The 27,529-nt window shown below is 41.6% G+C and overlaps 2 protein-coding genes across 2 annotated transcripts in view; one reads left to right on the forward strand and one right to left on the reverse strand.

Moving 5' to 3' along the window:
* Nucleotides 1–2,390, reverse strand: part of LOC126416999 (cilia- and flagella-associated protein 44-like) — a 582,681-nt gene extending 580,291 nt beyond the window's left edge. Inside the window, exon 1 of the mRNA XM_050084886.1 lies at nt 2,182–2,390. Coding sequence (XP_049940843.1) covers nt 2,182–2,390 — 209 coding nt within the window. The remainder of the gene's footprint in view (nt 1–2,181) is intronic.
* A 352-nt stretch (nt 2,391–2,742) lies between these two features.
* On the forward strand, nt 2,743–26,578 carry LOC126416508 (palmitoyltransferase ZDHHC3). The gene is made up of 5 exons (XM_050084249.1): nt 2,743–2,888; nt 3,013–3,152; nt 3,242–3,371; nt 10,436–10,594; nt 26,132–26,578. The coding sequence occupies exons 1-5, from the start codon at nt 2,770–2,772 to the stop codon at nt 26,391–26,393; spliced, it is 810 nt and encodes a 269-aa protein (XP_049940206.1). The 5' UTR covers nt 2,743–2,769; the 3' UTR covers nt 26,394–26,578.
* The last annotated feature ends 951 nt before the right edge of the window (nt 26,579–27,529 follow it).

The raw sequence follows: 27,529 nt of genomic DNA on the forward strand, positions 1-27,529 counted from the left end.
GTACTGGAATAAATACAGTTCGTCCCTCTGTCGTGGTCGTCCTTCTCTTTTTATGGTTGACTTGACAGACTTCCACAGGCGTTCTATGTTCTGGGTATGGACACTGGCGTCGTCTGAAGAGACAAACTCGTCAGAGTAGTTCACAAGTTCGTACTCGAGGCTTTCAGCTTTGAGACTGGTATGACTTAAACCCGTCTGTGATGACTTTTTGTCCAGGCAGTATGAAATGCTTTATAAGCCCCGCTAAAGTGACCTTGTCTCGCGACAATACCCTGATAACGAAACACTTGCGTGAACATTTCTATCCCACCAAAAACCCAAATATGATCTACTTCACTTTTAGAAGGTCGTCCTCTCTGATTCTTTCGTCTAGCAATGTGAAACTCGTCTACTTCCACTATTTTATTCGGTCCACCAATTGACACACTGTCATTTGTCACTATGATGTAGCACACTTCTCGGCAAAACCCGAAGTAATCACTGACGGTATTCGCCTATAGTTCAGTTTCTGATGCTGTGGCTTGCGGAGTATACTGTGGCTTGTTGAGTATAATCTCAAATCCAGCACGACACAAAAATTACGCTTGTCTGAATCGACAAATTAGAGGACTCGAACCACGTATTTTTCCTGATGCTGGTTCACTTTCCACAAAGTCCGCAATGAAATTTCAACGGAATCTCGGCAGAAGTCCATATTTCCTGCAAAAAAGTCAAACATTTGTCTACACTGCATATGCATGGAATTAGAGTTTTCCATGTGAGGCAATCCGCAGAAGAAACTTGAGAGCATACATTACACTCGCTATGAAGAGAAACTGTCACAAACAATTATGGCGGGAATGTAATGTACTCAAACTGTGGAAACAACGCAAAACTGATGCAAATGACGATCACAAGTAATTTATCATAACGTGCGCCACGAGACTTCCATAGTCGATTTAGTATCATAACTTCGATATGTATCGTTTGGATCCCTCCAACTTCGATAGGTAATCATTCTTGGAATTTACCCAAATTCATTTAATGGCAAACCACCACAAATAACATCACCAATAAGGACAAGGTTCAGCCATGGTTCATTGTCAGCTTCCTTGAATCAAATGAAGTTTAATGAGTTTTCGCCTTGTTAGTAAAATGAAACATCAGTTACGGATTTTAATAGCGTGTTTTTCTCCCTGGACTCAGTATGACAAGCACAAAAAGATATAATGATGAAGTACGTTCAACAGCTACCAACTGATATCAACTATTTGCTATACATGAACAAGACAAGAACGTGTAAAAGCCAGCTAAATTTTTACATTCAAATATTTACATATACTTTTACATTTTTACATGTTCATCAAATAAAAATGTAGTGTTAAGAAAAATTTGTACTGAGAAGTCTTGTAATCTGTTGAATATAACCAAATTTAACAAGAAAAGTTATGATATAAAACAATCAGAAATTCTGGTTAATAATGAACTATTGCCTAAATTTATGTGACTAACTCAGAGACAAAACACCACTTCCAGTTAAGACACTTTCGAACTAAAAATCGGCACTCTGTTAATTTTTCAGTCTAGCAAAGTGTGTCTTGGAATACCAATAATGAATTTTGGAAGTTCTTGAGATAAAGCATGTCTGGATACCTAGTCTCCTGTTTCTTTCCTATTCCTTCCCTGGAAGAGAAAAAATTGAATGAACAGGAGTACCTAACGTTCCATTTCTAACTTGTGAATATATAACTTCATCTATAACTTCTTTCGTGTGTTTCAATATGGAAAAGTGACTGCCTCAACACTTGGCAAATTATTCAGGTGACAGGAATCGTAATATCAATGATACAAAATTACCGGTTTGTAGCTATGGCCTATTTTAGCAAACGTCCAGTTTCGATTTGAACAAGATAAGCCATGTGGACATCTAGTAAACGAAGTAACTATCACAACATCACCCAAGTTACGTAAAAAAGAAAGGGACTGAGTGTAAATCAGAGGAAGGAAACGTGAGAAAGGTAGTAAAAGACACTTTTATAACAGTTGCTTCTATTTTACCTCGACGAAATCAGAATTAGACATATTGCGTTTAGTATACGTAACGTCTCAGAATAATTAAGTTTTCTAATTTTGCGTGCGAAAATAATATTGAAAGAAACGATATTCAGTGAGTAACCATTACACATAATATCAAAAGGATACTTGAACTCTACTATATTTTCAGGGACTGTGCTGTTTTCACTTAGATAGGGCGTAGAGATAAAATCTTCTGAGAGCAAAACCTCTTGAAGTTCCTCTTCGTCTTCCTCCTCTAGGCCATAACTACTCTCCTCCTCCAAATTTTCGCTCGAAAATGACTCCTCGCCATCTGTAGGTAGCTCTTCTATATCACTTTCAGTTGCATCCGACATTTCTGTATGAATATTCAGTGCAAACCTGTCGTATGAAGCAAAATGACAGTAACGCTTATAAACAGATGTTTATATTTCATTAACAGTTTCTTGTTTCAGTACAGAAATTTTATTGTCACCTAAATCGCAGATATATGTTTCTGTATTGCGAATTCACAACGGCGACCAGTAAATTGGCCTCAGAAATAGGACATGAAACGCTTTATCTGCACAACTGATTTAGAATTGTGTGAAACTATCTGAAACGTTTATTTCTAATTCTATAGCAAGTTTAGATGATGATATAATTCTTATTGAATTGTGCATCTATCTCACGCGCTAACTCCAAAGATAAACTGTGCGTTAGGGAAGATATGTAGTTGACTGGTGGGGGTGTACGATGACAGTATTTGTTAGAGATCCTTGTGGTATTGTATGTATTTTGATGACATATGTGGCTGTGCTTTATGCAGATTACGTAGTAGTAAGATGGATTATTCTACAGACTATGCAAAACAGGTAGATATTGTTATTCGTTCGCACTCTTGGTTTCGTACGCACGAGAAGCCATGAAACTGACGTTTCATTAATGTTTTGGTTAATATGTTCACGTTTGTATTTTCTAATAACACGCATGTTTCAGTCTTTGGGGACCATTCCATGTTGTACTCTTCAATACAATTGTTTTTCTGCTTGGGATGGCACATTTGAAAGCAGTTTGTTCGGACCCTGGCGTTGTGCCGTTACCTCAGAACAGAGTCGATTTTTCTGACATTCATTCAGGTATGTTATGCGCCATATACGTGAAGTGTAATATTAGTTTATGTAGCTACGACCTTGAACAAATCTGCTGTGATCGCCTGAATGTCCAGGGTCACAGAATTCACTACAGCGAGAGGATTGGACTGTGTGTACAAGATGTGAAACCTACCGACCACCAAGAGCGCATCACTGCCGAATTTGCAAACGTTGTATACGCAGAATGGACCATCATTGTCCATGGTGAGTGTTCTGCATTTTCAACATTGTTTTGTATCATTAATGTGAATTTGTGAACAACTTGGAGATTTGTAGGTAGGTAGACGTGCCCCCAAAGTTCAGGTGAAAACTGTTTTGATACGTTGTTGCGATCTTGGCCGTTACTTATTACTGGGCATGTATCGTAATAATTCAGTGTGTAAAACTTCCAGTGAGAGTTGCGAAGTACTAAATATTTTTGATATTTTTACACAGTATTTTCTCTTCAAATGTTTTGAGAATAAATACTTTATTAAATTATGCATCATTACCTCGTGAAATATTCTCGCTAGAGAACTGTGACAATGCTAGCCGCGTATAGGTGCTTCTTCTATTGCAAAGATATTTTGCTTTAAAACAATTTCTCCTTTTCCCTTAATTATAAATCGACGTGTATCATACTGCCACTGATGGAAATATACACGCCTGTTTAATGTACTTCCAAGATACAAAATGACAGACTTCGTTTTTTGTGTCCCAGCTCTCTCTTTTTACATCTACTTACGTACACTGCAAACCTCAGAGAAGTGTGTTGCAAATGTTATCCATTTCTTGTCATTCACATATGCAGTATGGGGAGAATGATTGCTTGGACACCTATGTATGTTTTGGAACTAGTACAATCTAGCCTTTGCAGTCTCTACAGTAGCAGGCTTTTGTATGTTAAAAGATTCGTCAGCCGAAGACTGGCTCGTGAAACTGTTTGTAGCTTTATGTGGAGTAGTTCCTATCCATTGTAAAACATCTAGCAGTTCTGGTTCATCGTCATTTCCCGGAGCCTTCTCCATGGTTTGTTAGCCATTTGGTATGGGTTCCATGTACTTGAGCAGTATTACATGATAGGTCACACAAGGGTTTTATACGCAGTCTGCTTCATAGACTGGTTATTTTCCCAGTATCCTACCAGAGAACCAGTTTACCCTCTGCTTCACCATTGAGTGAGCCTATGTGATCATTCTGCTTAATGTCTACACAAACTGGTATTTGTAAGAATTGACCAATTCCAGGAGTGACTCTTACATCTGACAGGAAGTTTATGCAGATTTCCCTCCCCCCCCTCACTGGTAGTATTTCATTATAGATATGTTCATCATTTTCAAAAAGTCTGAGGTTACTATTATAGTGTACTTCACATTGGAAGGTCTCTCTACAGAGAAGAGAGAGCGATAGGATTGGGCGGCGGTGTGCCTTCCTTGTATACTGTGACAAACTTCTGTTGCTGACTCTTAAGAGATGTTGCTGTGGATGACAATCAGTAAAATTGCAACACTACTGAAGTATGTGTACATCACAGTTTGGACATGACAGTTTTCTCTGTCTGGTGACAGACTGTATCTTATTGGTCATCTAGACTTACTAGAAGGGGATGCACAGAACATGTTGAAAGTGGGCCATCTTGTGATGTGAACTGGAACTTTCTGGAATGCCTGCTAATTCGTGTGAAGCATATTAAATTCTGTTTGAGATACATTATTATTGAGCTCATAGTGTATTGTAAGATTCTACAACAGACAATCTGTTATGTTAGATAAATGTAGTTGTTGACTTCTGCCATACATTATGTAGAAGAGTGTGACATGTTCAGTCTTCCAGCCACTGAGCATGGTTTTTGTTGGGTATCCTTGGATGTGGGATCCCAACAGTCTGCTTTGACCTGTGAAGTAGTTGCGCTGTGCTGCGATGTGTTGTGTAACATCATCGAGCATCACTGTTTTGGAGTGGAAGTGAAATGTTTTTGTAGAGAGAATGGTGCATGACGAGGTGGTGTGCTGTAGTAGTTTAATTATGTGGTGCGATGTGTCTGTGAGGTATGTTATTGTACCGTTTAGTGTGCTGCAGTCATAATTATGTGGAGTGTGTGAAATAACATAATGACACAATAGAATATATTCTGCAGAATGTTGTAATATAAAACAGGATATGCTGTAAAATTTAAACTGTACTCTTAGGTCCCTGTGTAAACACTGTGAAAGTGGATCAGTGTTCTTAATTAAATCATAGGCGAAGGTTGGTTGATCACTGATTAATATATCAAATGTGCGACTGTATTTACAACAGACATTGATCTACTTACCTACTCCCATGATTTAATTAAAGAACATTGATCCACTTTTGACGTTCATCGAAAACTTAATTTATCATAAGTTTCACCATTTTGTCCTATCAGTTTCATCATCATGTCATGTTCACTTCTCGTCTTTCACTGTGCATACAATTACCAACTGCAGCATGCAACAGAAAAACTGCCAACACCGTAAGTGCACTTATACCATAATGTTGAGCTGAGTGGGTGGATTGGATAGCCTACCAGTTTTTGTAGTTTACTGGTGTCCTGGTCTGAGTGTGCTGTATAGCTGAAATGGAGATTGGGATAACAGCTTTTATAGTTTGGGGGGGGGGGGGGGTTATTCTGGTCTTGGGTTGAGCTATACAGGTTAACTGGAGACTGGGATAACTTGATCTTATGGTGTGTTTTGTTGGGTTTGTTTTTTGGCATTTTCAAGTGTTTTGCAGTGTTGCGTCTTAAATCATCCTTTTGTTTTTATTATTGAATTTTTAGTTTGTTCCTGCCCAAAATCCCTTATTTCCCACAGTTCTCCCACTGATTTCGTTGGGTTTAGTTAATGTATTGATTTGCATGGTATTTGTATTTTTGTGTGTGTTATGATTGATGCCTGGGTTGCCATGTTTAATACATGTGGTAATGTCACTGGTCAAAGCAGATTGGTGGTATTGGAATCTCCGTTAATCCCTTTTTGTTAAAGGTATTTACAGAATGTTGTGGCTATGAAAGGAGTTAACTTGGGCACAAATTCTCTATCGAATATGACTGCAATTCCATTGCATCCTAAATGTTATCCAATTTCAGCAATTTTAGCTGTTTCTCAGTAACACTGACGCTAATATCTGCATCACTCATTTTTGCAGTGTTGGGAGATTTAAACTGTGACAGTAAAAAAATCTGCTTCATAAAATGAGAGCTTTGTTGCATTTAAGTCTGCCTATAGTACTTACTAGACAATGGCTTACACAGTTATACTGCCCTAGCCTTGCCCCTGTGACCCACCAGAACATTGATAGAAACCTCTACAATAGTGACCTTTTCTCAATTATATTATCCCTGCCACTGTTGAAAGTATGACACTGGGCTCTTAGGTGAGTCAACTGGCAAGTTTTAAACTCTGAAGCACAGCTAAACATTGACAAAGCAATCAGCCAGCCAATAAAACATGCTGCTGCTACTGTCATATGTGCTGCAGATGAAACAGTTACCTTCTCTTGGACATCCCCCAACAGAAGCCTGACCTTGCATGTCTAAAGAAGTAGCAGAGGCTAGTAGAGATCACAGTAGTGTGTTCCAATTCCATACCATCACACATCAGTGGACATTTTACTTTAAAAGACTTCAAAAGAAGGGATAGGAGGGGGTTGAAGGAGAACAAAAATTTTAACTGAAAAATGAAGAGAGGTTATCGGGAACAATTAGTCTCCTCTGTGAGGGAACACTTCTCATCCTCTCAGTCTGGACTAATCTCTGCCCTATCTGGCCATGGGAATCTCTAACATCTCTGCTAATGGAGAGAGGATGCCTCTGTCCAGCAATTATCATCTAATCTTTGGAATATTTGAATCAAGGCAGTCAGGTAGATGCTTTATTTCATGGAAAGTATTTGACACAGTACAGCATCTATGCTTAATGTCAAAGGTATGGGCATGTGAGGTATCAAACGACATTGAGGATTTTTTGGTAGGGAGAACATAGGAAATTATCTTGGATGGAGAGTCATTTTCCATATTTAGTTGGAAAGGGGGGGGGGGGGGGGGAGATTGATACAGCTTGACTAAAATAAGGTATAGGTTAGTAGGACATGCCTTTGAGGCATTAAAGAATTATCAGTTTGATAATGGAGAGAAGTGGGGGTCGGGGTTATGAATGGTAGGTGCAGACCAAGGCTTTGAATACAATTTGCTGGTTCAGGTGAGTGTAAGTTGCAATGCGAAGGTGGTCTGAAAAATTGTCCACCTTATAGTGAAAATGAGAATTTATTTTTCAAAGACATTTCGTTTTTATTCAGTTTCATTTCCTAACATTAGTGCAACTCATCCATCAATGTTCCAGAGATCTTGTTCCATATGTGTAGTGTTCCTGTGAAAGTGCTGCAAAATACTCATCTACAGCTGCAACTGCTTCTTAGTTGACTGGGGAGGAAGACTTTGTTTTAGGAAGAGATGGAGGTCGAAGGAACCAAATTTGGTGGAAAGGATGGATGTTCCAACACTTCATAGTGAAGATCTCACAATTTTTCCATTGCCGAGACATTTTTGTGGACAGATGCATTGTCTTAATGGAAGATGACTTCTGCAGTACAACTTTTTGTGAATTTTTGCTTCTACACCTGATGGGTTAGATTTATATTCCCCAATTTTTGTGACATTAATATTTTACTCCCTAGGTTAGAGTTGTCGCATTTTCCTTAAATCTACAGAAGAGGAGATTAGGTAACATTGAAGAGACACAGAATTAATTTGTGAATATGTAATTGGAGTATCTTATGAGTCTTTATAGAGTTTACTAAATGCAAATGGAAGTAATGTGCTAGTGCTTCTTTTAATAAGCAATTTCGAAATTTTTTTCCAAATTGGTCACTTGCGCATGAAACAGTTTTATCTTTGGCTGTAACAGGAATATAATTCCCAAAAAGTTGTTGAGGATTCAGGCTCCTCTCCCTGATGGGTGATGTTCCTGAAACTTATTGTCAACAAGTAAACTTCATTTTGTGAGATTAAAGAGCCAATTTTTTGGGACTATTGAACATAAGAGAATGAATTTGTAGCAGTTCATTTCTAGTTTCGAAAAGATCGAAAGAACAAGCAAACTATGAAGAGATTAAATTAAGAAAGGATACACCTTTGTCCGTAACAAGTTTGCAATGATGCTACACATTCTTAAACGAAGAATAAATTCATGAAAGACAAATGCTTGATATTGATCAGAGCAAACAGAAATGACAAGGAACCATCAAAAATCACATTTTTATTCATGGAGATGGTAAAGTGGTTCAGATTACATTAGATTAGATTTTCTTTCATTCCAGTTGATCCATAGTGAGGAGGTCCTCCAGGATGTAGAACATGTCAGAAAAACAATACATGACAAATATTTACAACTCAAACAAATAAGCTAATGTACCAGTCCACAGGTCCCAAGTGGAATGATTGTCATTTTTAATGAACACTATATGAAAGAATCATTTTACAAATACTAATGCACTGAATTAAAAATAAAAAGGTTTTTTTATTTATTTATAGGGTAATAAACGTGTAATGCATCTACTAAAATATTAACAATAAACACATTATTGCACTGAAATTGTGCAGAAGTTATATTGTACTTATATACACGAACAAATCAATTGGTTCTACTGAGAAATTCATCAATGGAGTAAGAGTTGGCCACCAATAAATCCTTTAGGCTTCTCTTAAACTGAATTTCATTGATTGTTAAGCTTTTTATGGCTGGTGGTAAGTTATTGAAAATGTGTATTCCTGAATAATGCACACCTTTTTGTACAAGACTAAGTGACTTTAAATCCTTGTGAAGATTATTCTTATTTCTAGTATTGATTCCATGAATTGAGCTGTTGGTTTGAAAAAGTGATATATTTTTAATGACTAATTTCATTAAAGAATAAATATCTTGGGAAGCAGTAGTTGGTATCTCTAGTTCCTTAAACAGGCTTCTGCAGGATGTTCTTGAGTTCACACCACATGGAACTCTTACTGCATGTTTTTGTGCCCAGAAAACTTTAGCTTGGTTTAATGAATTACCCCAAAAAATAATCCCATATGACATTATGGAATGAAAGTAAGCATAGTATGCCAGCTTTTTCATTTTTATATCCCCTATGTCTGACACAATTCGCATTGCAAATAGAGATTTGTTCAGACGCTTCAGGAGTTCTGTGGTGTGCTTTTCCCAGTTGAATTTATTATCTGCTTGTCATCATATGTTAGGCATATACTCGTGGGACACCCCTTACAAGTTCTGAACTGCATGTAGTGTGTTTTTCAAAGTTTAGTGACAAGGAATTGGCTAGGAACCAGCGATTAATGTCCACAAATATTTTATTAGCTGATCTTTCTATGACTACACTTGATTTGCTATTTATTGCAATGTTTGTATCATTGGCAAATGAAACAAACTTGGCATCTGGTAATGTTACTGATGAAAAGTCATTGATACACACAAGAAAAAGGGCCCTAAAATGGAACCTTGTGGGACCCCACATGTGATTCGTTCCCAGTTGGATGATGCCTGACGTGTCTCTTTCCTAATAACACCCTTTGTTTCCTGCCAGAGATATAAGATTTGAACCATTTTGCAGCATTTCCTGTTACACTATAATATTCTAATTTACTTAAAAGGATATTGTGATTTACACAGTCAAATGCCTTTGACAGATCACAAAATCATTCAGAAATATGCTAATACAGCATTGTTGACAAGTTGCTATAGGTAAGTAATTAGACAGAATAGTAGAGTTTTATAATATTCCATGTTATGAATTACTAATTTGAGAAGCTTTTATCTTGGTGGACATTAATTTGTAATGATGACAGTTACTACTTTGCAACAGAGAGGCATCTTGCCCAGCAAGCAGCATTTTACTGCTTTGAATTTTTATTCCTATCATCCTACATTCCCTAATGACCTTGACTATGAATCATTGAACCTTAACTTAAATTTTAAGGCAGATGGTGCTAAGTACTTGGTGTGAACCGTTTGTTGCAATGGAATAGCTTTCAGGTATAGAATGAATGTTGGGCGGCTGTTAAGTCTTTTATTACTATTGGAAAGAAAATAGGGCAGACATTTTGAGCTTTTATTCAGTGTATTTTGTGTGTGTGTGTGAGAGAGAGAGAGAGAGAGAGAGAGAGAGAGAGAGAGAGAGAGAGATCTATATCTTATCAATGAACATAATCTAATCCCACCAAATAGTGTTATGTACACCTCACAGATTTTATTCTGTAACCATTTTTGTCCTCAGGATAAATAATTGTGTTGGAGAGCAAAACCAGAAGTATTTCATCCAGTTCCTGGTTTACGTTGGTGCCCTAGCAGCGTATGCAATTATTCTTGTGATAGTTTCATGGGTAATGGATTGCCCAGAATGCAGTAATGAAGTGACAGTAAAGCAGAGTAGAATGTGAGTGTTGAAACATGATTTACATGAAGTTCATAGTTTCATTGGAAAATTTTAATATAACAATGGAATCATTTAATTCTGAAATTCCAAAACTATTTAGGAGAAATAAATATTCCATGCCACATCTTTAATTTAATGGTAGAATTTCTTTTAGCCATGTGGAACAATTCGTTTCCTGAACTGAGAGATTGTAATATTACCTTATTTGAAAAATATTTCTAATTGCAATGATTACCACCTGGAGTTCACCACTTATATTAGTAAATATCTTTTAAGGCCTTAAGGGTGGTAGGATGTCGAATGGGCCGATTTGGAGCAGGAGAGGCACCACAGGACATTTTAATTTCCACTGTGTACCCCCCTGCGGGTTCGGGGGTAAGAATAGGCCCGCGGTATTCCTGCCTGTCGTAAGAGGCGACTAAAAGGAGTCTCACATGTTTCGGCCTTATGTGATGGTCCCCTCTCGGGTTTGACCTCCATCTTTCTAAATTATTCCGAAGAGCGAGCCAATTGGGGAAGGGCGCCTTACATGGTGCACTGTATCCGTCGTGCAATTAGACCTTTAGCCGTCTTTCTCGTCGTTGCCATGGTGTCCCGCTCGTTTTCAATCTCTTGGGCGATTACCACGCTGCACTCTGCAGTGTTTCTTTTAACTGCGACGACGACCTTGGCCATTTTTGCACCTAAGATCCAGCACGGTAGCCAGTCCGTTGTGGTGGGGCCGCCATGTACCCTCTTGGTTGTAGCCCCCTGACAACACAGGGATCGCTCTACTGATGCCTGCGCCGTTAACTCCCCACGTATGCCAAGGAGTAGATGCCCATCGCCCTGGGGCATCGGGACTCCCGGCAATGGCCATCCTGCCAGGTGGCCTTTGCTGTGGCTGGGTGGCGCCCGTGGGGAGGGCCCTTGGTCGGAGTAGGTGTCATCAGGGCGGATGACCCGCAATGAAGCGTGGTACATCATCTGTCGCTGGCGGCCAGCCGTCAGCAGTCTCTAAGCGTTAGAGAGCCCATTTTAAAGGTAACGTTTATGACCCCAAATCGTTCCCCTCCCTCGCCACACCATGGGAGGAACGACAGGCATTGCGTGACACTGAGACGTATTCGCCCAGATATCTTGTCTGTACCAGAGCTGATGGGGAATCTTTTCTATCCGTGAAGCCTCAGTTCTTTGTAGAGCATTTAGAGGACAAGTTCGGTGAGGTGGAGGGCTTGTCCAAGATGCGGTCCGGATCGGTGTTGATAAAAACGGCATCCTCCGCCCAGTCGCGGGCCTTGCTCGCTTGTACTAAGCTGGGGGATGTCTCCATCACTATCACGCCCCATAAAAGTTTGAACATGGTTCAGGGCATTATCTTTCACAGGGATCTCCTTTTACAGTCCGACGACGAGCTGCGCGCCAACTTGGAGCGCCGAGGTGTCCATTTCGTCCGGCGCTTCCACGGGGGTCCGAGGGATCGTCAAGTTGCCACCGGTGCCTTCATCTTGGCCTTCGAGGGTGACACGTTACCTGAGAAGGTCAAGGTGATGGTGTACCGTTGTGATGTCAAGCCGTATATCCCTCCCCCGATGCGGTGCTTCAAGTGTTGGAAGTTCGGCCACGTGTCTTCACGCTGTGCTTCCGACCTCGTCTGTCGCGATTGCGGTCGACCTTCCCATCCTGATCATCCCTGTGCGCCGCCTCCAATCTATGTGAACTGTGGTGCGCACCATCTGCCTTGCTCGCCAGACTGTCCGATTCTGCAGAAGGAGCGGAAGATCATGGAAATAAAGACTCTCGACCGCCTGACGTACACTGAGGCGAAGCGGAAATATGATCGGCTTCATCCAGTGCGCATGACAGCTTCTTATGCCGCAACTGTCACTCCTTCTACAATTCCATCCGCTCCAGTCAGCTCTCAGAGTCGAAGTCCCACACCTGCCCCCTTGATGGTGGGGGGCACTAAACCTCCTGTTGCTCCTGCTCCATCTACTTCAGGAGCAACACCCCCCCAACCATCGGGGACATCAGTCCCCCCTTCCCAGCCGGAGAAGCGTAAGACTTCTTCGGCTACTCTCGTAAGGAAGGGGTCCCTTGGGGATCTCCCTTCGCACGTTCCGACCGGTTCCAAAGCCGACAGCCGCAAGTGGCTCAAACAACCGCCAGTCCCTGGTCGTCGGGACACACGGTCATCGTCTGTCCCTGAGACTGACCCAGTAACGCCCTCCCAGCCTGAACCGCCCAAGGCGCAGCGCGAGAAGCAGAAGAAGAAGAAGAAACTCCCCAAGGCTACCGACATTGCGGTGGCACCCATTCCACCGCTTCCTACAAGCTCTGCGTCTGAGGATGAGGTGGAGATTCTGGCGTCCGCTGAGGACATGGATCTCGCCAGTCCCTCGGATGCAATAGCTAGCTGTTGTCCAGGTGGTGACTCAGTAACAGCAGGGGCCCCGGAGGCGTAATCTGCCTCCCCAGTCCCTTCACGCCTATCCCATCCATGGCTAATAACATCCTCCAGTGGAACTGCAGCAGTTTCTTCCACCATCTAGCTGAGCTCCGCCACCTTATCAGCCGTCATCCTTTCCTTTGCATTGCTCTGCAGGAAACTTGGTTTCCAGCAATGCGAACCCCCGCCCTCCGTGGCTATCGGGGTTATTTTAAGAACCGGGCAGCTTATGCAAGGGTGTCTGGTGGCGTCTGCATATATGTCCTGAACTCTCTTCACAGCGAGTTTGTACCTCTACAAACAGCTTTAGAGGCTGTCGCTGTTCGGGTGTGGACGCCCCAGGCCATTACCGTCTGCAGTATTTACCTTCCACCTGATGGTGCTGTCACGCAGCATGTCCTGGCTGCTCTGATAGCCCAACTGCCGCCACCGTTTTTGCTGCTGGGCGATTTCAATGCCCACAACCCTCTATGGGGTGGGATTGTTTCCGATGACCGCGATCGGGCCGTGGAGCATGTGTTGGCTCAGCTCGACCTTAGCCTCTTGAACACCGGTGCACCCACGCATTTCAGTGTGGCCCATGGCTCGTTCTCGGCCATCGATCTCTCTATTTGCAGCCCTGGACTTGTCCCATCCCTCCACTGGAGAGTGCATCCTGACCTGTGTGGTAGTGACCATTTTCCCATCTATTTGTCACTGCCCCAGTGTCATTCTTCTGGGCGCCTGCCCCGATGGGCTCTCCACAGGGCTGACTGGCCAGCTTTTACTTCCGCTGCAACCATTGAGTCTCCCCCACAGGGTGATATTGACGAGGTGGTCCGTGCTTTAACCACGTCCATCATTTCAGCGGCCGAGGCTTCCATCCCCCGTTCTTCTGGCCTCCCTCGGAGGAAGGCTGTCCCCTGGTGGTCGCCGGAGATTGCTGAGGCTATTCGCGACCGTAGGCGGGCTCTCCAGCGTCATAGGCGGCACCCGTCTCTGGAGACCCTCATCGCCTTTAAGAGGCTCCGTGGCTTCGCCCGTCGTCTTATTGCACGGCATAAGCAGGACTGCTGGGAGAGGTACGTCTCATCCCTGGGCTCCCGTGTCTCCCCCTCGCTCGTGTGGTCCCGGATCCGGCGGATTTATGGCTCCCAGACCCCTACGGGTGTCCCTGGGATCTCCCTGGCCGGCGCTGTCTGCACGGACGCTGCCGCCATTGCTGAACACCTTGCTGCGCACTTCGCTAAGAGCTCTGCGACTGCAACTTATCCCCCCGCCTTTCGCTCTCTCAAGGAGCGAGCCGAGCGGACGCCGTTCTCATTCCACACGCGTCGTTCTGAAACATACAATGCACCTTTCAGCGAGAGGGAATTCCTCGCCGCCCTCGCCGATTGCCCTGATACAGCACCAGGCCCAGACTGCATCCACGCGCAGATGCTGAAGCATCTCTCCAGGGACTGCCCGAGACACATTCTCGCGATATTTAATCGCATTTGGAGCGAAGGCGTGTTCCCGTCGCAATGGCGGGAGGGTGTTATTGTCCCCATCTTGAAACCCGGTGCGGACCCACTGGCGGTGGACAGCTATCGTCCCATTACCCTCACCAACGTTTTGTGCAAATTGCTCGAACGTATGGTGGGGCGGCGTTTGTGTTGGGTCCTTGAGTCGCGCGGTCTCCTCGCTCCATCCCAGAGTGGCTTCCGTCGGGGCCGGTCTGCAGTGGACAATTTGGTGCGGCTGGAATCTGCTGTCCGTATGGCTTTTGCCCGACGTCAGCATCTTGTTGCTGTATTTTTCGATCTGCGGAAGGCGTATGACACCACATGGAGGCATCACATCCTCGCCACGTTGCATGGGTGGGGTCTTCGTGGTCGGCTCCCGGCTTTTCTTCAAAGCTTTTTATTGCGCCGCTCTTTCCGGGTGCAAGTCGGTGCCACCTCTAGTTCCTCTCATATACAGGAAAATGGGGTCCCGCAGGGCTCGGTGTTGAGCGTCTCCTTATTTTTAGTGGCCATTAATGGTTTGGCTGCAGCAGTGGGGTCGTCGGTGTCTCCTTCTTTGTATGCCGACGACTTCTGCATCTCATTTAGCTCCACGACTACGGGAGTCGCCGAACGCAGGCTGCAAGTCGCCGTTCGCAAGGCAGCATCATGGGCTCTGACTCATGGTTTTCAGTTCTCTGCTGCCAAGACTCGGGTTATGCACTTCTGCAGGCGTCGGACGGTCCACCCTCATCCTGAACTTTACCTCGACGGCCACCTGCTTGAAGTGGTGGACACTTGCCGCTTCTTGGGACTCGTGTTTGATGCCCGGCTCACATGGGTTCCTCATATTACTCAGCTGAAGCAAAAATGCTGGCGGCACCTCAACGCCCTCCGCTGCCTTAGCCACACGTCTTGGGGTGCGGATCGCTGCACGCTGCTGCGATTGTACAGAGCCCTTGTGCAGTCTCGGCTTGATTATGGGAGCCTGGCCTATGGGTCTGCATCACCCTCAGTGTTGAAGTTGTTAGACCCCATACACCACTGTGGGGTCCGGCTTGCAACTGGCGCTTTTCGTACGAGCCCCGTGGTTAGTCTACTGGTGGAGGCCGGGGTTCCCCCGCTGCGGATTCGCCGCCATCGACTGCTCGCCGACTATGCTGTCCACGTGCATTGCTCGCCAGGCCATCCCAATCGTCGCCTGCTTTTCCCTGCCATGGTCCTCCATCTGCCCGAACGGCGACCTAGGTCTGGGCTTTCCGTCGCTGTCCGCGTTCAGTCCCTGCTGTCGGAATTGGGTTCATTCCCTCTTCCGCCTCCCTTCCGGGTCCGTGCACCTACGCCTCCCTGGTGTTTGTCCCGGCCGTCCGTCCGTCTGGACTTGGCACAGGGACCCAAGGACTCGGTTCCGCCTGTGGCCCTCCGTCGCCGTTTTCTTGCTCTCCTCGCCTCATTTTCGGACTGTGAGACTGTCTACACTGATGGTTCCCTGGTTGATGGTCGCACTGCCTACTCTTTTGCTCATGCTGCCCATGTTGAGCAGCGCTCCTTGCCGGCTGGCTGCAGTATTTTTACTGCAGAGCTGGTGGCCATATTGCGCGCTCTTGAGCATATGCGTTTCTGCTCAGGTAGGTCCGTCGTGATCTGCAGTGACTCCCTGAGCAGCCTTCAGGCCATCGACCGCTGCTATCCCTCCTCTCCTCTGGTGTCCTCCATTCAGGAGACTGTTTCCGCCATTGTCCGTTCTGGTCGTTCGGTGGTCTTGGTTTGGACGCCCGGTCATGTTGGCATCCCAGGGAACGAACGTGTAGACAGGCTGGCCAAAGGGGCGATCGACGCCCCGGCTTTGGAGGTCGGCCTTACGGCTCGCGACCAGCAGATGGTGTTGCGCCGTAAGCTGATTGGGATGTGGGCTGCTGAGTGGCGTGGCATGACAGCCCCGAATAAACTGCGGGTTGTCAAGGGGACGACCGATGTGTGGCGTTCCTCCCTGCGGGCTTCTCGCAGGGACTCGGTAGTCCTGTGTCGGCTGCGCATCGGCCATACATACCTGACGCACGGCCATCTGTTGCGTCAGGAGGATCCCCCCTTGTGTCGGTGTGGGTCCCGGCTGACGGTCGGCCACATTTTGCTGGAGTGTCCACGACTGCGCACACTCCGGCAATCTTGTAATCTCCCGGGCACTTTGGCTTTGGTTTTATCCGACGATGCCTCCATGGCTGACAATGTTTTACATTTTATCCGTAGTAGTCGTTTTTATGGTTCGATTTAGGGAGGTCCTGCGCCTTTCCCTTTCTGTGTCTTTTGTCCTTGTGTCTGTTGCTGTTCTGGTGTGCCGTCAGATGGTTGACTCTTTCCCTTTTTTTCTCATGGTCAGTCAACCAGTCTCCGGCCATCCTCCTTTCTTCTGTTTCTTTCTGTCTGGTGTTCCTCTGTCCTGTTCTTGTCTGTAGTGTTTCTTGCTGCATTTGTGTTCTTTTAGCGCCTGGGGGGACGTCTCCTCCCCCTTTGGTTTTTATCCGCTCCGTAGATTTTCGGCTCGCCTGATTTTGGAATGGGGGACTGATGACCTTCGCTGTTTAGTCCCCCTTAAACATCCCAACAACCACCACCATCCACTGTGTATACTTTTAAAAGTAAATTCATAAAACTTCATCAGCATGACCAGGAAGGATTCAGGAAGTAGCAGCAGAAGTTCAAAAACATAACAAAATAATTTTTTTTACATGTGAAATTTCATCATTTTTTTTCACTTACTATTGGCAGCATTTGTTGCTACAGGTACACTTTTCTTCATAAGTAATAGAGACTGATCAATGAATTTTGTACAGCATATGAACCATACTTACAGGTGTCTGAAACTGTAGAACCTATTTAATTTATGAAAAAATGAATGAGCTGTTGCGTTTTAAACTTTTATGTTTAGGAAAAAATCAAATTTTTTAGTTAATTAGCTCAATTTTTACCACAGTTTTTAATAAATTTGGAAAATTCTAGAGTTTAATACACCTGTAAGTATGGTTTGTATGCTGTGCAAAATTCATCAAAGAATCTCTCTTACTTGTGAAGAAAAATGTACCTATAGCAGCAAATGCAGCCAACAGTAAGTGAAAAAAATCATGAAATTTCATATCTAAAAAAAAATTTATTTTGTTATGTTTTTGCACTTCCACTGCTATGAATGTCCTGAATCCTTCCTGGTCATGCTGACAAAGTTTTATGAATTTATTTGTAAAAGTATAGACAGTAGAAAATAAAATGTCCTGTGGTGCCTCTCCTGCTCCAAGTCGGCCCGTTTGACGTCCTACCCCCCTTAATTTAGCTTACATAAAATTAAGAAGTTATAATTACTCAGTGGCCATATGTAGAGTGCAATAAATGTAATATAAAGCATTTAATCTGTCCTTAGTATCCTGTTACACAGAAAATGCGTATTACATGTGTAATCACATTGCAAAGTACATTTACGTGATAACCAAATGCTTCTTTTTTCTTTTTTTAGGTCTCTCTAACTATTAAATGTTCATAAAACTTCTGTAAGTCCATACAAAAATAAATACAAAATGTTGGTTCTAGTACTTTTCAGTAAATTTCCTTCACTTCTGTGGTAGGTCACATTTTCAGCTGATTGATAAGACTTGATACTTTGGATTGGTAATATACATAAGTAGTTTCTAAATATTTATATTTTTGTGTTTATGGAAACCTTCCTATCACATGCTTCTGTTTGAGGAAGCCAAATGTCCTCGTGGGTGAAATATGACCAGGCTTTCACTGATGTACTGGTATTGACTTACTCATTTGATATAGGGCTTAGCAAATATGTGCCCTTTCTTTTCTGAACCATACTCACAGTACAGAAACTGACGGGTTAAGCAATACTTCATTCTAGTTTTCTAGTGGATTTTCCCATTGTTTCATTCTAGTTTTATAGTGTGTTTTCCCATTGTTTCGACTGGTATGACAATCTTTTTGTAAAAAGGGATATACCACATTCGAAACTCCGTTGTTCTACTTTGTTTTTGTTGCATAAATTTTAAATGGACCAAAATGGCTGGATTTGGGGATAAGTGACACATACTGATCTGGTCCCACATTCTTAAATTTTCTTTTCATGACACCGAAGTCGTGATCAGATGGCAGTTATGAGAGCCCTTTAATAGGGAAATAATGGCCGATTTTGTCAGATCTGTTACTGTCGGTCAAGAACAGTAACATTCTTATAACCATATGATCATGATTTTACCTTCTGCATGCATCACTGAACAAGTTGAGTTCTTTCATTTTGTTTTTGAGGACAAAGGCTTCAGTGTAATGATACAGAATGCACCTTTCATTAAGACCTCTCTTGCCTTGGCCTGCATGATAACAGTGAAACATATCTTCCTCTATTTTTATGTTTATTTTAAAATTAAAAACCCACTTTCCTCAAGGGTTCAGCATTTATTTGCCAAGTACAAGCTTGGAGACCCCTGGGGGTTCCTGAGCTGCGGGCTTGTGCTTCCAGTCCTGTCACCGTAACCTCTGGACATGCTTCAGCAACCACCATATGGTGTGGCGGTGGAATATTGTGTGTCTCAGGGAATGGGGTTCTTGGCTTGACAGTGTAGATTGCGAGGATGGTATAAACCTCTATAAAAAGCACTCAATCTCAAGGTATGCCGTGTGCTGATGATGTGCATGGCTGTTGCAGGGGAACAGTCACTAGCTGACAGCCTCTGAGGAACCTGCCACGCCTCAGTTCTATAAGGCTTCCTGTGGTATGGGGGGGGGGGGGGGGGGCTCTGTTTGAGTGGACCCTTATTTCCATAGCTGCTCATGGGTCCGAAATGGATCCTCCGAAATGTTCTTTCCCTTCTCCCAGCTGAAAGGGTAGGTCGCTGGTAGGTACCAACACCTAGTCGAATAAGAGGGCTCCTGTAGCCTGTCCTCCTGATTCAGGATTGAAATCTGAGTTTCAGGTCTAGTAACAGAACACGTGCTGACAGTCAGGATGTTTTTAACTGTCAAAAGGAAAGAGGTCCTCTTTGAGAAAGTATAGCCTTTCTGTATTCAGAAGGCATTGCTTTCAGTTTAAAATCTGTTAAGCAGTTGCGTAATGAGACACTGTTGGTGGAAACTGCTAGTTCCTAACAAGTTTAAGAGCCTACAAATGCACATTGCCTGAGGGAATATACCATCGAAACTGAGCTGCACACCACCTTGAATTACAGCAAAGGTGCTGTGACGTATGGGGATCTGGTGGACATTCCCAGGGAGGACGTGAAAGATGAGTGGGCTCTAGAAGCAATAGTTGACGTTCAAAATATCATGAAGAGAGTGGATGGCGATCTTGTGAAGTCAGACTCCTTTATTCTGATGGTTTCATAGCACAAAACTTTCGGGACATGTTTAAGCACGTTTCCTTCACCTAAGTGTGTGGCCTTATGTACCCAACCCAGTGCAGTGTTTCAAATGCCAGTGCTTTGGGCGTACTACTATTGGGTGTCATGGACAAGCTGCTTGTGGCAATTGTGGTGAGGCTGTGCATGAAGTGATGTGTGTGAATTGCTCTGGACTTCACCTTGTCTGGAGCCAGGACTGCAGTGTGTATCTGAAAGAACGGAAGGTACTAGAGCTTAAAACACCGCTGTTTCCTTTCAAGGAGGGTATGATTTAATACAGTTATGTGCTGCTCCCTAAATTCTCAGTGTTGAATCTTACCAAGTATTTTTTTATGATTGATGGTATCAGAACTTCTGATAAGTCTAGGAATGTGCTCAGGGTATGTTCCTACCTATCTAGGCCAATAGTGTTTCGTACTGAAAAGAAAAGTTTGCTGCTTCAAACACAAAAGGTGTAATGGACATCCACAGCTAACTTTCACATTGAGTAAAAAGAACCACTGCAGCACTATAATAATTAAAAAGCATGATCAGTTTTGTAACATTAGTTACATCTTCTGAAGTTCTGAACAGAAAGAAACACAGAAGTAACCCCAGAAAGTGACAATGTTAGATAAAAAGAACATCACATCATTCCCTAAAGTGCTGAATGCAAGTGACATTTTCCCCCAATTCCTATAATTTCCCTCCATTCTAAAAATAATATTACAGACTACGATAAACTAACGTAAAACTGGGAGGGGGGGGGGGGGGGGGGGGGGAGAATAGCTGGAAATAAAAAAGGATATGAATAAATAGTACAAATACAACACAATGAGGGAACACAAGAAAAAATTGGAGGAAAACTGTATCATTGGATCTCACAAATGGACTACAGGGCAGAGCAATGGCTGACTGCATATTAATGAGGAAACAAATGATGGGTCACTAGACAGGTGGTGCATATGTAGAAGAGCCAAGGGCAGACTCCATGTGAGAAAAATACTAGAAATTGTGTGCACACGAGAATACAAAGTAAAATACTAAGATAGAAAATATAAACTATAAATGGAATACTATTTGATTGCATAAATGATGCAATGTGGGAAACTGTTAAAGTTACATACTCTGAAAAAGCTTAAAGAGGAGGGACCTATAAAATATCAGACTGTAAAGACACAATGAGGGCGACAAAGGAGATGGCAATGCAAAAACTGGTAAACGGATCGGGTTGTTATTGAGATAATCAAAACTAGCTAAGGTCAATTTATGTGAGTACCATACCAGATGGGACAGACGAACATTTCAACCTCCTTATCAGTACCTCTCTACTAGAAGTACTAAGTGAAAATACGATGTTTAAAATGGTTATTTAAATATTCCACTTAGTGTCTCAATTAGGTAACCTGGTCAAACTCTGTCATTAATTATGATGTATATAAGAAAATCAGACTTAATATACCTGAACACCACCCTGTGATTTGGAGGAGGGAGACGAGCACAAGCATTCATGGGCATTAAAGTGTGTCTTACGTACTGATTAGGAAATAATTTACAACATTTTCGAAGTCCCTGAATTTGAAAAAAGATCTCTCACAAAAGTGACTGGCAACATTAGTTTCATTAAAATGTATTTAAGACAGTCATCCCCAGTTTTGTAAGACATCAGTTTAGCAAAAAGGCTTCTGTATCCAGTTCAGTTACATGATGTTTAGTTTGAGAAATGACATACAAGCACTGTATGAAAAAGAAAGTAATATTAATAAGAATTTGTGTCTCTCACCTGTACTTATTGCAGTTGTTAAGTCAAAACTGTTTATGTATCCAAGCATGTAGACATGTATCCACTACATCTAGGAAGAGGTTTGGATAGGGGACATTACATTAAGTAAACTTTTGGCTGGGTCTGAACATTATTACTGACTATGAATTTGTTTAGTGCAAAAGTATCAGACTTAATTACAATTTCTTTTAATCAGAAAGAAATGAGTTTAATTGATAAAGGTCATAACTACAATCCTCATAACAATCCTTAACAATAAGAGGCTGATTTGTTGGTTCCCATGCAGTATTTGCCCATGATATTCAATTGTTGACCACAGTTGAATGTAATGAAGTAGTGGTAAACACCAATAAAGTGACTGAGCATCACTTGGCTAAAATGAGTGGGTTTAAGATGATCTCATCTGTTCCTTCTGAAAATCGTATTATCACTAATATTTAAAAAAAAACTATATGATAGAGGCCCTCAAAGTGCACACCAATAAGCCAAAGGTGGCGGTAATTACCTACGAAGAAGACTATGTGGGTAAGGTTTATAAGTTCACTGTGGATAATCATAGAGAAAAATGAAAGTTTGACCTTGCATTTAAATACCTCATTCCTATTAACCATACCTTTGAAATCTTTGAAATTGTTCCCTAAACAGCAAGAAAGACACACTCTAGAGCCTCTGAATTCTCGTACCCACAAATTAAGGAGAGGTTTTAAGAGACACAAGTCTGATTATCCTATACAACCCATAATTAATGCCAAAGGTGGATCAGGGTACTATTTAAGGAACTCATTTCACTTAGTAATTCTAGTAGAAAGGAACTGATTAGGAGGTTGTTTGCCCCCATCTGGTACAGTGATAGTCGCGTTTGACATTGAGAATGCATTCTCGAGAATACCCTCTGACCATGTTGTTAGCATTGTTAAGGACAACCTCAAATAGTGCACTGGGAGGCTAGTAGATGGAACTGATGTTTTACAGCTTCTTGAGTTATCATTTTTAATCATTTTAGGTATGGAGCCAATTTCTCTTTCCAGAAACAAGGGATTGCCGTGTGTTTGCCCTTGTTGTACACATTGGCCAATATATTCTATTCTGAGATACTACATATTTACTGAGTTGACTTTTTTTTCAGAGAAAGTGGTACTGTTGTCATGGTTTGTTGTTTTCCTTTTGCATAAAGGACCCATTTCTGAATGTACTTATTTTCTTCACCTCCTTGATGACCTCAGTGAGCGTGCAGTTCAGCACTGTGCGTAGTACTAATAACACTTTGCTGTGTTTTGACCCTGCAGTCACACTGCAGGATAATTCTTCTACATTTGATATTTATTGGGAGCATGCCGTGGCAGATCTTAGTGATACATGGTTACTCCAGTCACCTTCTCTATTACAGACAGGCTGCTTTTCAGGCTATACTCTTGAGATTGCATAACACTCCACTGTTGGTGAAAGTATTCAACCGGTAATAACGCGTAATAAAATTTGTAAAATTTTTTAAATCATACTGCCGTGCCTTTGTACAGAATATCAATAGAATCACTCTTAAGAATCTTAAAGGTTATCTGATCCCACCCTCAGACTGGCAGGAGGGTGTAAGCACAGCAGTTCTATTAGGTAAGTGTACCACTAAGACAGTTTTAATAGAGTTAAATACCCTGGTAGGATTTCATGTCATGTTGACAAACAGCTTTTGCTCTCAAGATTATCTCGTTATATTTTGTTCCCTGGAATAATCTGAGGAGGTTAAGACATTGTGAAAAAATGAAGGGTGACCCTTCAACGGTAATGATGGCATATACAAGTATATCAGCCAGAGGGGTACAACATTTGAGGTCAGGTTTAGGAAACATCTGGCTTGAGCTCTAGCTCAACTTTGGGTACCCATTTTTCTGATATGGGTCAATCTGTTGCCAGAATTTCATCCAACCTTTCAGTGTTGAATATGGAGTGTAAGGGCAATGTCCTTTATGTTCTAGAAAAACTTATTTACCATGCTTTAAAGCAGTCTCCTAGTTATATTCAACACCCATAGTAAATTGATAATCAATCTTAGCTTATTTTGATTATTTCAGTGGATAACACAGTCCATTTGACAGTTTGTGCATTGCCTCCTCCATTGTCTTCTCTCCCCCCCCCCCTCCCCCCCTTTCCCACTGTCTTTGGTCCTTTCTACAGTTTGATATTTTTCAAAGAGTGTTAACATTTAAAATAGTTTCCCACATTATGTCAATTATGCCCGCAAATAGTATGTCTTTCATATTTTCTGTTGTAGTATTTGTCTTCGTAATCGTGTGTTCCCCTGATTCCTAGTATTTTTTCACACAATCTGCCCTTGGCTCCTCTGCATTTGCACCTGCTGCCTAGTGACCCATCAAATGTTTCTGCATTAGTTTTGTCATCTGTGGTGCTGTCCTGTACTCCACTCTTCAGATTCGATGGTATGGTTTTCTTCAGGTTTTTCCTTTTATGTGGGCTCTGGCTGTAGGCCCAGTTTCTGTGTTAGTTTATTGTTGACTGTGCTATGATTTTTGGAGTGAAATTGTAGGAATTGGCTGGGAAAAGTTTCATATTAATTGTAGTCCAATATCATGTTGTAATTGCAAGTATTGGTCATTGCCACATTTTAGTTTACTTATCTTCAGCTAATTTTGGCAATGACCTGAATTTTATTTTGATTTTTTTATTAAGTTTTGTCATTTCTTGGTATTATTTCTTGTTTTCTAAAAAGTTTCTCTAGAATTTTGAAGGTACACACAGTAGAGAAATAGGTCTAAAATTTGACATCTTCTCCTGGCTTCTTTTTTGTAGCTAATCTGTTATTATGTTTCTGGTTAATTATTAGAATTAAGGCACTCACGTTGTATCAGGTGCAAATGCAGTGGAGAGCAAATCTTTACGCTTTCTTGGTGGGTCTACTGCCAGATCACATTTGAGCTTTCTCCAGTTGTCCTCTCACTCCTGTTTATCGCAATTCCATTTACTAACTGCTGTTATATAATTCCATACCTGGTTGGTTCTATCCTGTTTATGGTAGCACACAATGTGCTTTTCATATCTGGCAATGATTTGCATGAGTGGAGAAAAAATCCCTGTGGCTCGGATATCACATTAAAGTAAGTGTTTCCCTATAGCTAGGTGAGTGAGTCATTTTTCAAACTGGATCTGCCTCCAGTAGGATTCACATCTAAAAAAGCACTGAAGTTCAAAGCAATCTTTAGTTTTATCAGTTACTTCACACTTACGTATTATTTTGAATCTTTCCTCTCAGTATCACTTCTCCAATGTGGAAAGAATCATTATTGAAATTTTATTCATTTGTTGATGTCAGTCAATAATTATTTACTAATATGTACATTCACTTTGTCCAGTGTTTCAAATAAAATAGCACAAACCTCTCGTGTTTTGGAAACAATGTGAATTTGCAGGAAAAAAACTCTGGTATAATCACTGAAATAGCATGAAACACATTTTGTTCTTAAACTTTCTTCTTTACAGTAAGCAATGCAGAATCATTATAATGAGAGTGCAATGCATAACTCCAGGTCTCAAATCACTTATTACATAGCAGTTCATGTGCACAGTTTCATCTTGTAGGTGAATGATATCCCTTTGGACCTCTCCATTACTCATTATATGGCTCTAAAGTCTGCCATCAGATCATGTTTTGTATATTCCATAGTATTTCCTCGATGCAACTGCCTTATTAAAATGTAGTGGGTAGTGGGCAGAAGGAACTTCTGAAATTGGATAATTTTGATGAAACCTGGTCCCTTTCATTACCTCACACGATCACCACCACTTACAGGTACAGTACACCAGCTTAAATGTTATTGTTAGCAATGATCAAAAGAGCGCAATCTCATAAAACTTCCTGCTTATCTTTCCCATCATTTGTTTTTGTTTCCCATACTCCCTCCTTACAAGTTCTTGACTCGGTAGCAGCTCTGCTTGTGTCCTAATAAGGGGGAGCATTGTCTTCTTACTTTTCTTAGATAGAAAGCTGGAATGTCACTTTAATAAATGTGTGAATTTGAAATGGGGCTATGTTGAAGAATAAAGTAGCACTTTTTAGAAAACTTTTCTACTATACCTGTGAGCAGCGTATTGTATGGTATTTTGGACAGTTTTGTGTTGAATTTACATTAAATATTAAATTAATGGAAACTGTTAAATGGAGAATGAAGAATGATTAGCGTTAAGCTGTAGCATATGATACTGCACCAAAAGGATATTTAACCTTCATCTTATTTGTGTTGTACATCTCCCTCTTTGCTGTGACACCTTTTATTTCTTTCATTTAGCAGTAATCATTTCCCACTTTTGTGTAAACCTTAGATGGGTGGTAGATTGACCCGTTATTTTATACTGAATATTTATTTAGCTGAAAGTTATGCAAAACCCATTCATTCATTCATTCATTCATTCATTCTGCTGCTGCTGCTGCTGCCTCTTGTCATTGGCACATGTAGTCTTCCATGTTGATTTACTATAATTTGTATTTTTCAGCTTACACTGTGTGATACTTGTGGTGGAAAGTGCCCTGTTTGGAATGTTTGTGTCTGCAATCTTGGTGGATCAGTTTCAAGCGATATTCAGTGATGAGACAGCAGTGGAACAGGTGCAGCAGCAGGGTCCATATAGACCCCATAAACACAAATGGGCACTTCTCACGGAAGTGTGCGGCCGCAGTCATCCTATCTTTTGGCTGCTGCCGTGTGCCAGTGTACCTAAACACTTGGAAGAGCCATTGCTCAACCACACTGTCTGAAATTGTGTGTACTGTGACGTGAAGTGTTTAAACTGGATATTTGTTATGTTGCTTTATAATTTAAATTTGCCGGGTGATTGCAGTGATAATCTCGAGCATATTTCATTAACTGGATGAATAATGTTGTAAAAGTGCTATTGTGAGTCATATGGCTGAGAGTATATTAAGATTTTAATTTGTTATTATCATTTGTGATGTGATCCAAATGGTTTTTTTAATTTCTTTGTATGTGAAGGAGTCAAGATAATCCTTTTTTATTTATTAATGTTGTTAATAAGTTACATTTATTTATTGTTTTATAGCACATTGTGATATAATGTTGCCTTGATGTGTAACTTGGAACAAGGTAACTAAAAGTTTCCAGGAGAGATGATCGGTTTGTGTGTATTATTAACGTGTCATGAATTCATGAGCTAAAACAGTGAACAGGAATTCTGTTACCTTTAACTAATTTATATCCTGTGTGTGTGTGTGTGTGTGTGTGTGTGTGTGTGTGTGTGTGTGTGTGTGTGTGTGTAAAAGGGGGGAGGGGGGGTGAGAGAGGATGAATCAATATGACACATATATTCATGGAACTACTTTAAATTTTCAACTGTCTGCATTGTACACAATATGTATTATGAAAGTTGAAGAAAAAGCAATTGTATGTTTGCTGTAACGTTATCTTTTATCTTCTGTTGTAGGTGCAAAATGTTCTCTTTTACTTCTTGATCATCCCATGAAAGTAGCATGAAAATTGAGGAGAAAAGTATTACTCTTGCTTAAGTATGTTGTTTAGTGATTTAAGTGTGACAATAATTCTGTAACACTGCAGGCTATGTTTTTTGTATGATAATGGTACTCTGTTGTTTTGTGCAAATCTTAATTGTATTTATTACCTTGATGCTTTACCAGAGCATGAGAGAATTTTTTTCCAGAAACTATGCATATTGCACAGAGCCATATCTTCTAATAGACACAGTTAGTCAGTCTAAATTCATATTGTTGTTGAAAATGACATAATTATTTCATCTTCCCCATTATTTTGTTCACTGCTCACTTATTTTATTGGAAGGCTGCCATACGTGTTTAATTTTGTACTGATATTCTATAGTCCTAAACAAACAAATAGAATTTTTGGCTTGCCATATTATGTA

This window comes from Schistocerca serialis, chromosome 8 (assembly GCF_023864345.2).
Source record: "Schistocerca serialis cubense isolate TAMUIC-IGC-003099 chromosome 8, iqSchSeri2.2, whole genome shotgun sequence".
NCBI classification, from domain to species: Eukaryota; Metazoa; Arthropoda; class Insecta; order Orthoptera; family Acrididae; genus Schistocerca; species Schistocerca serialis.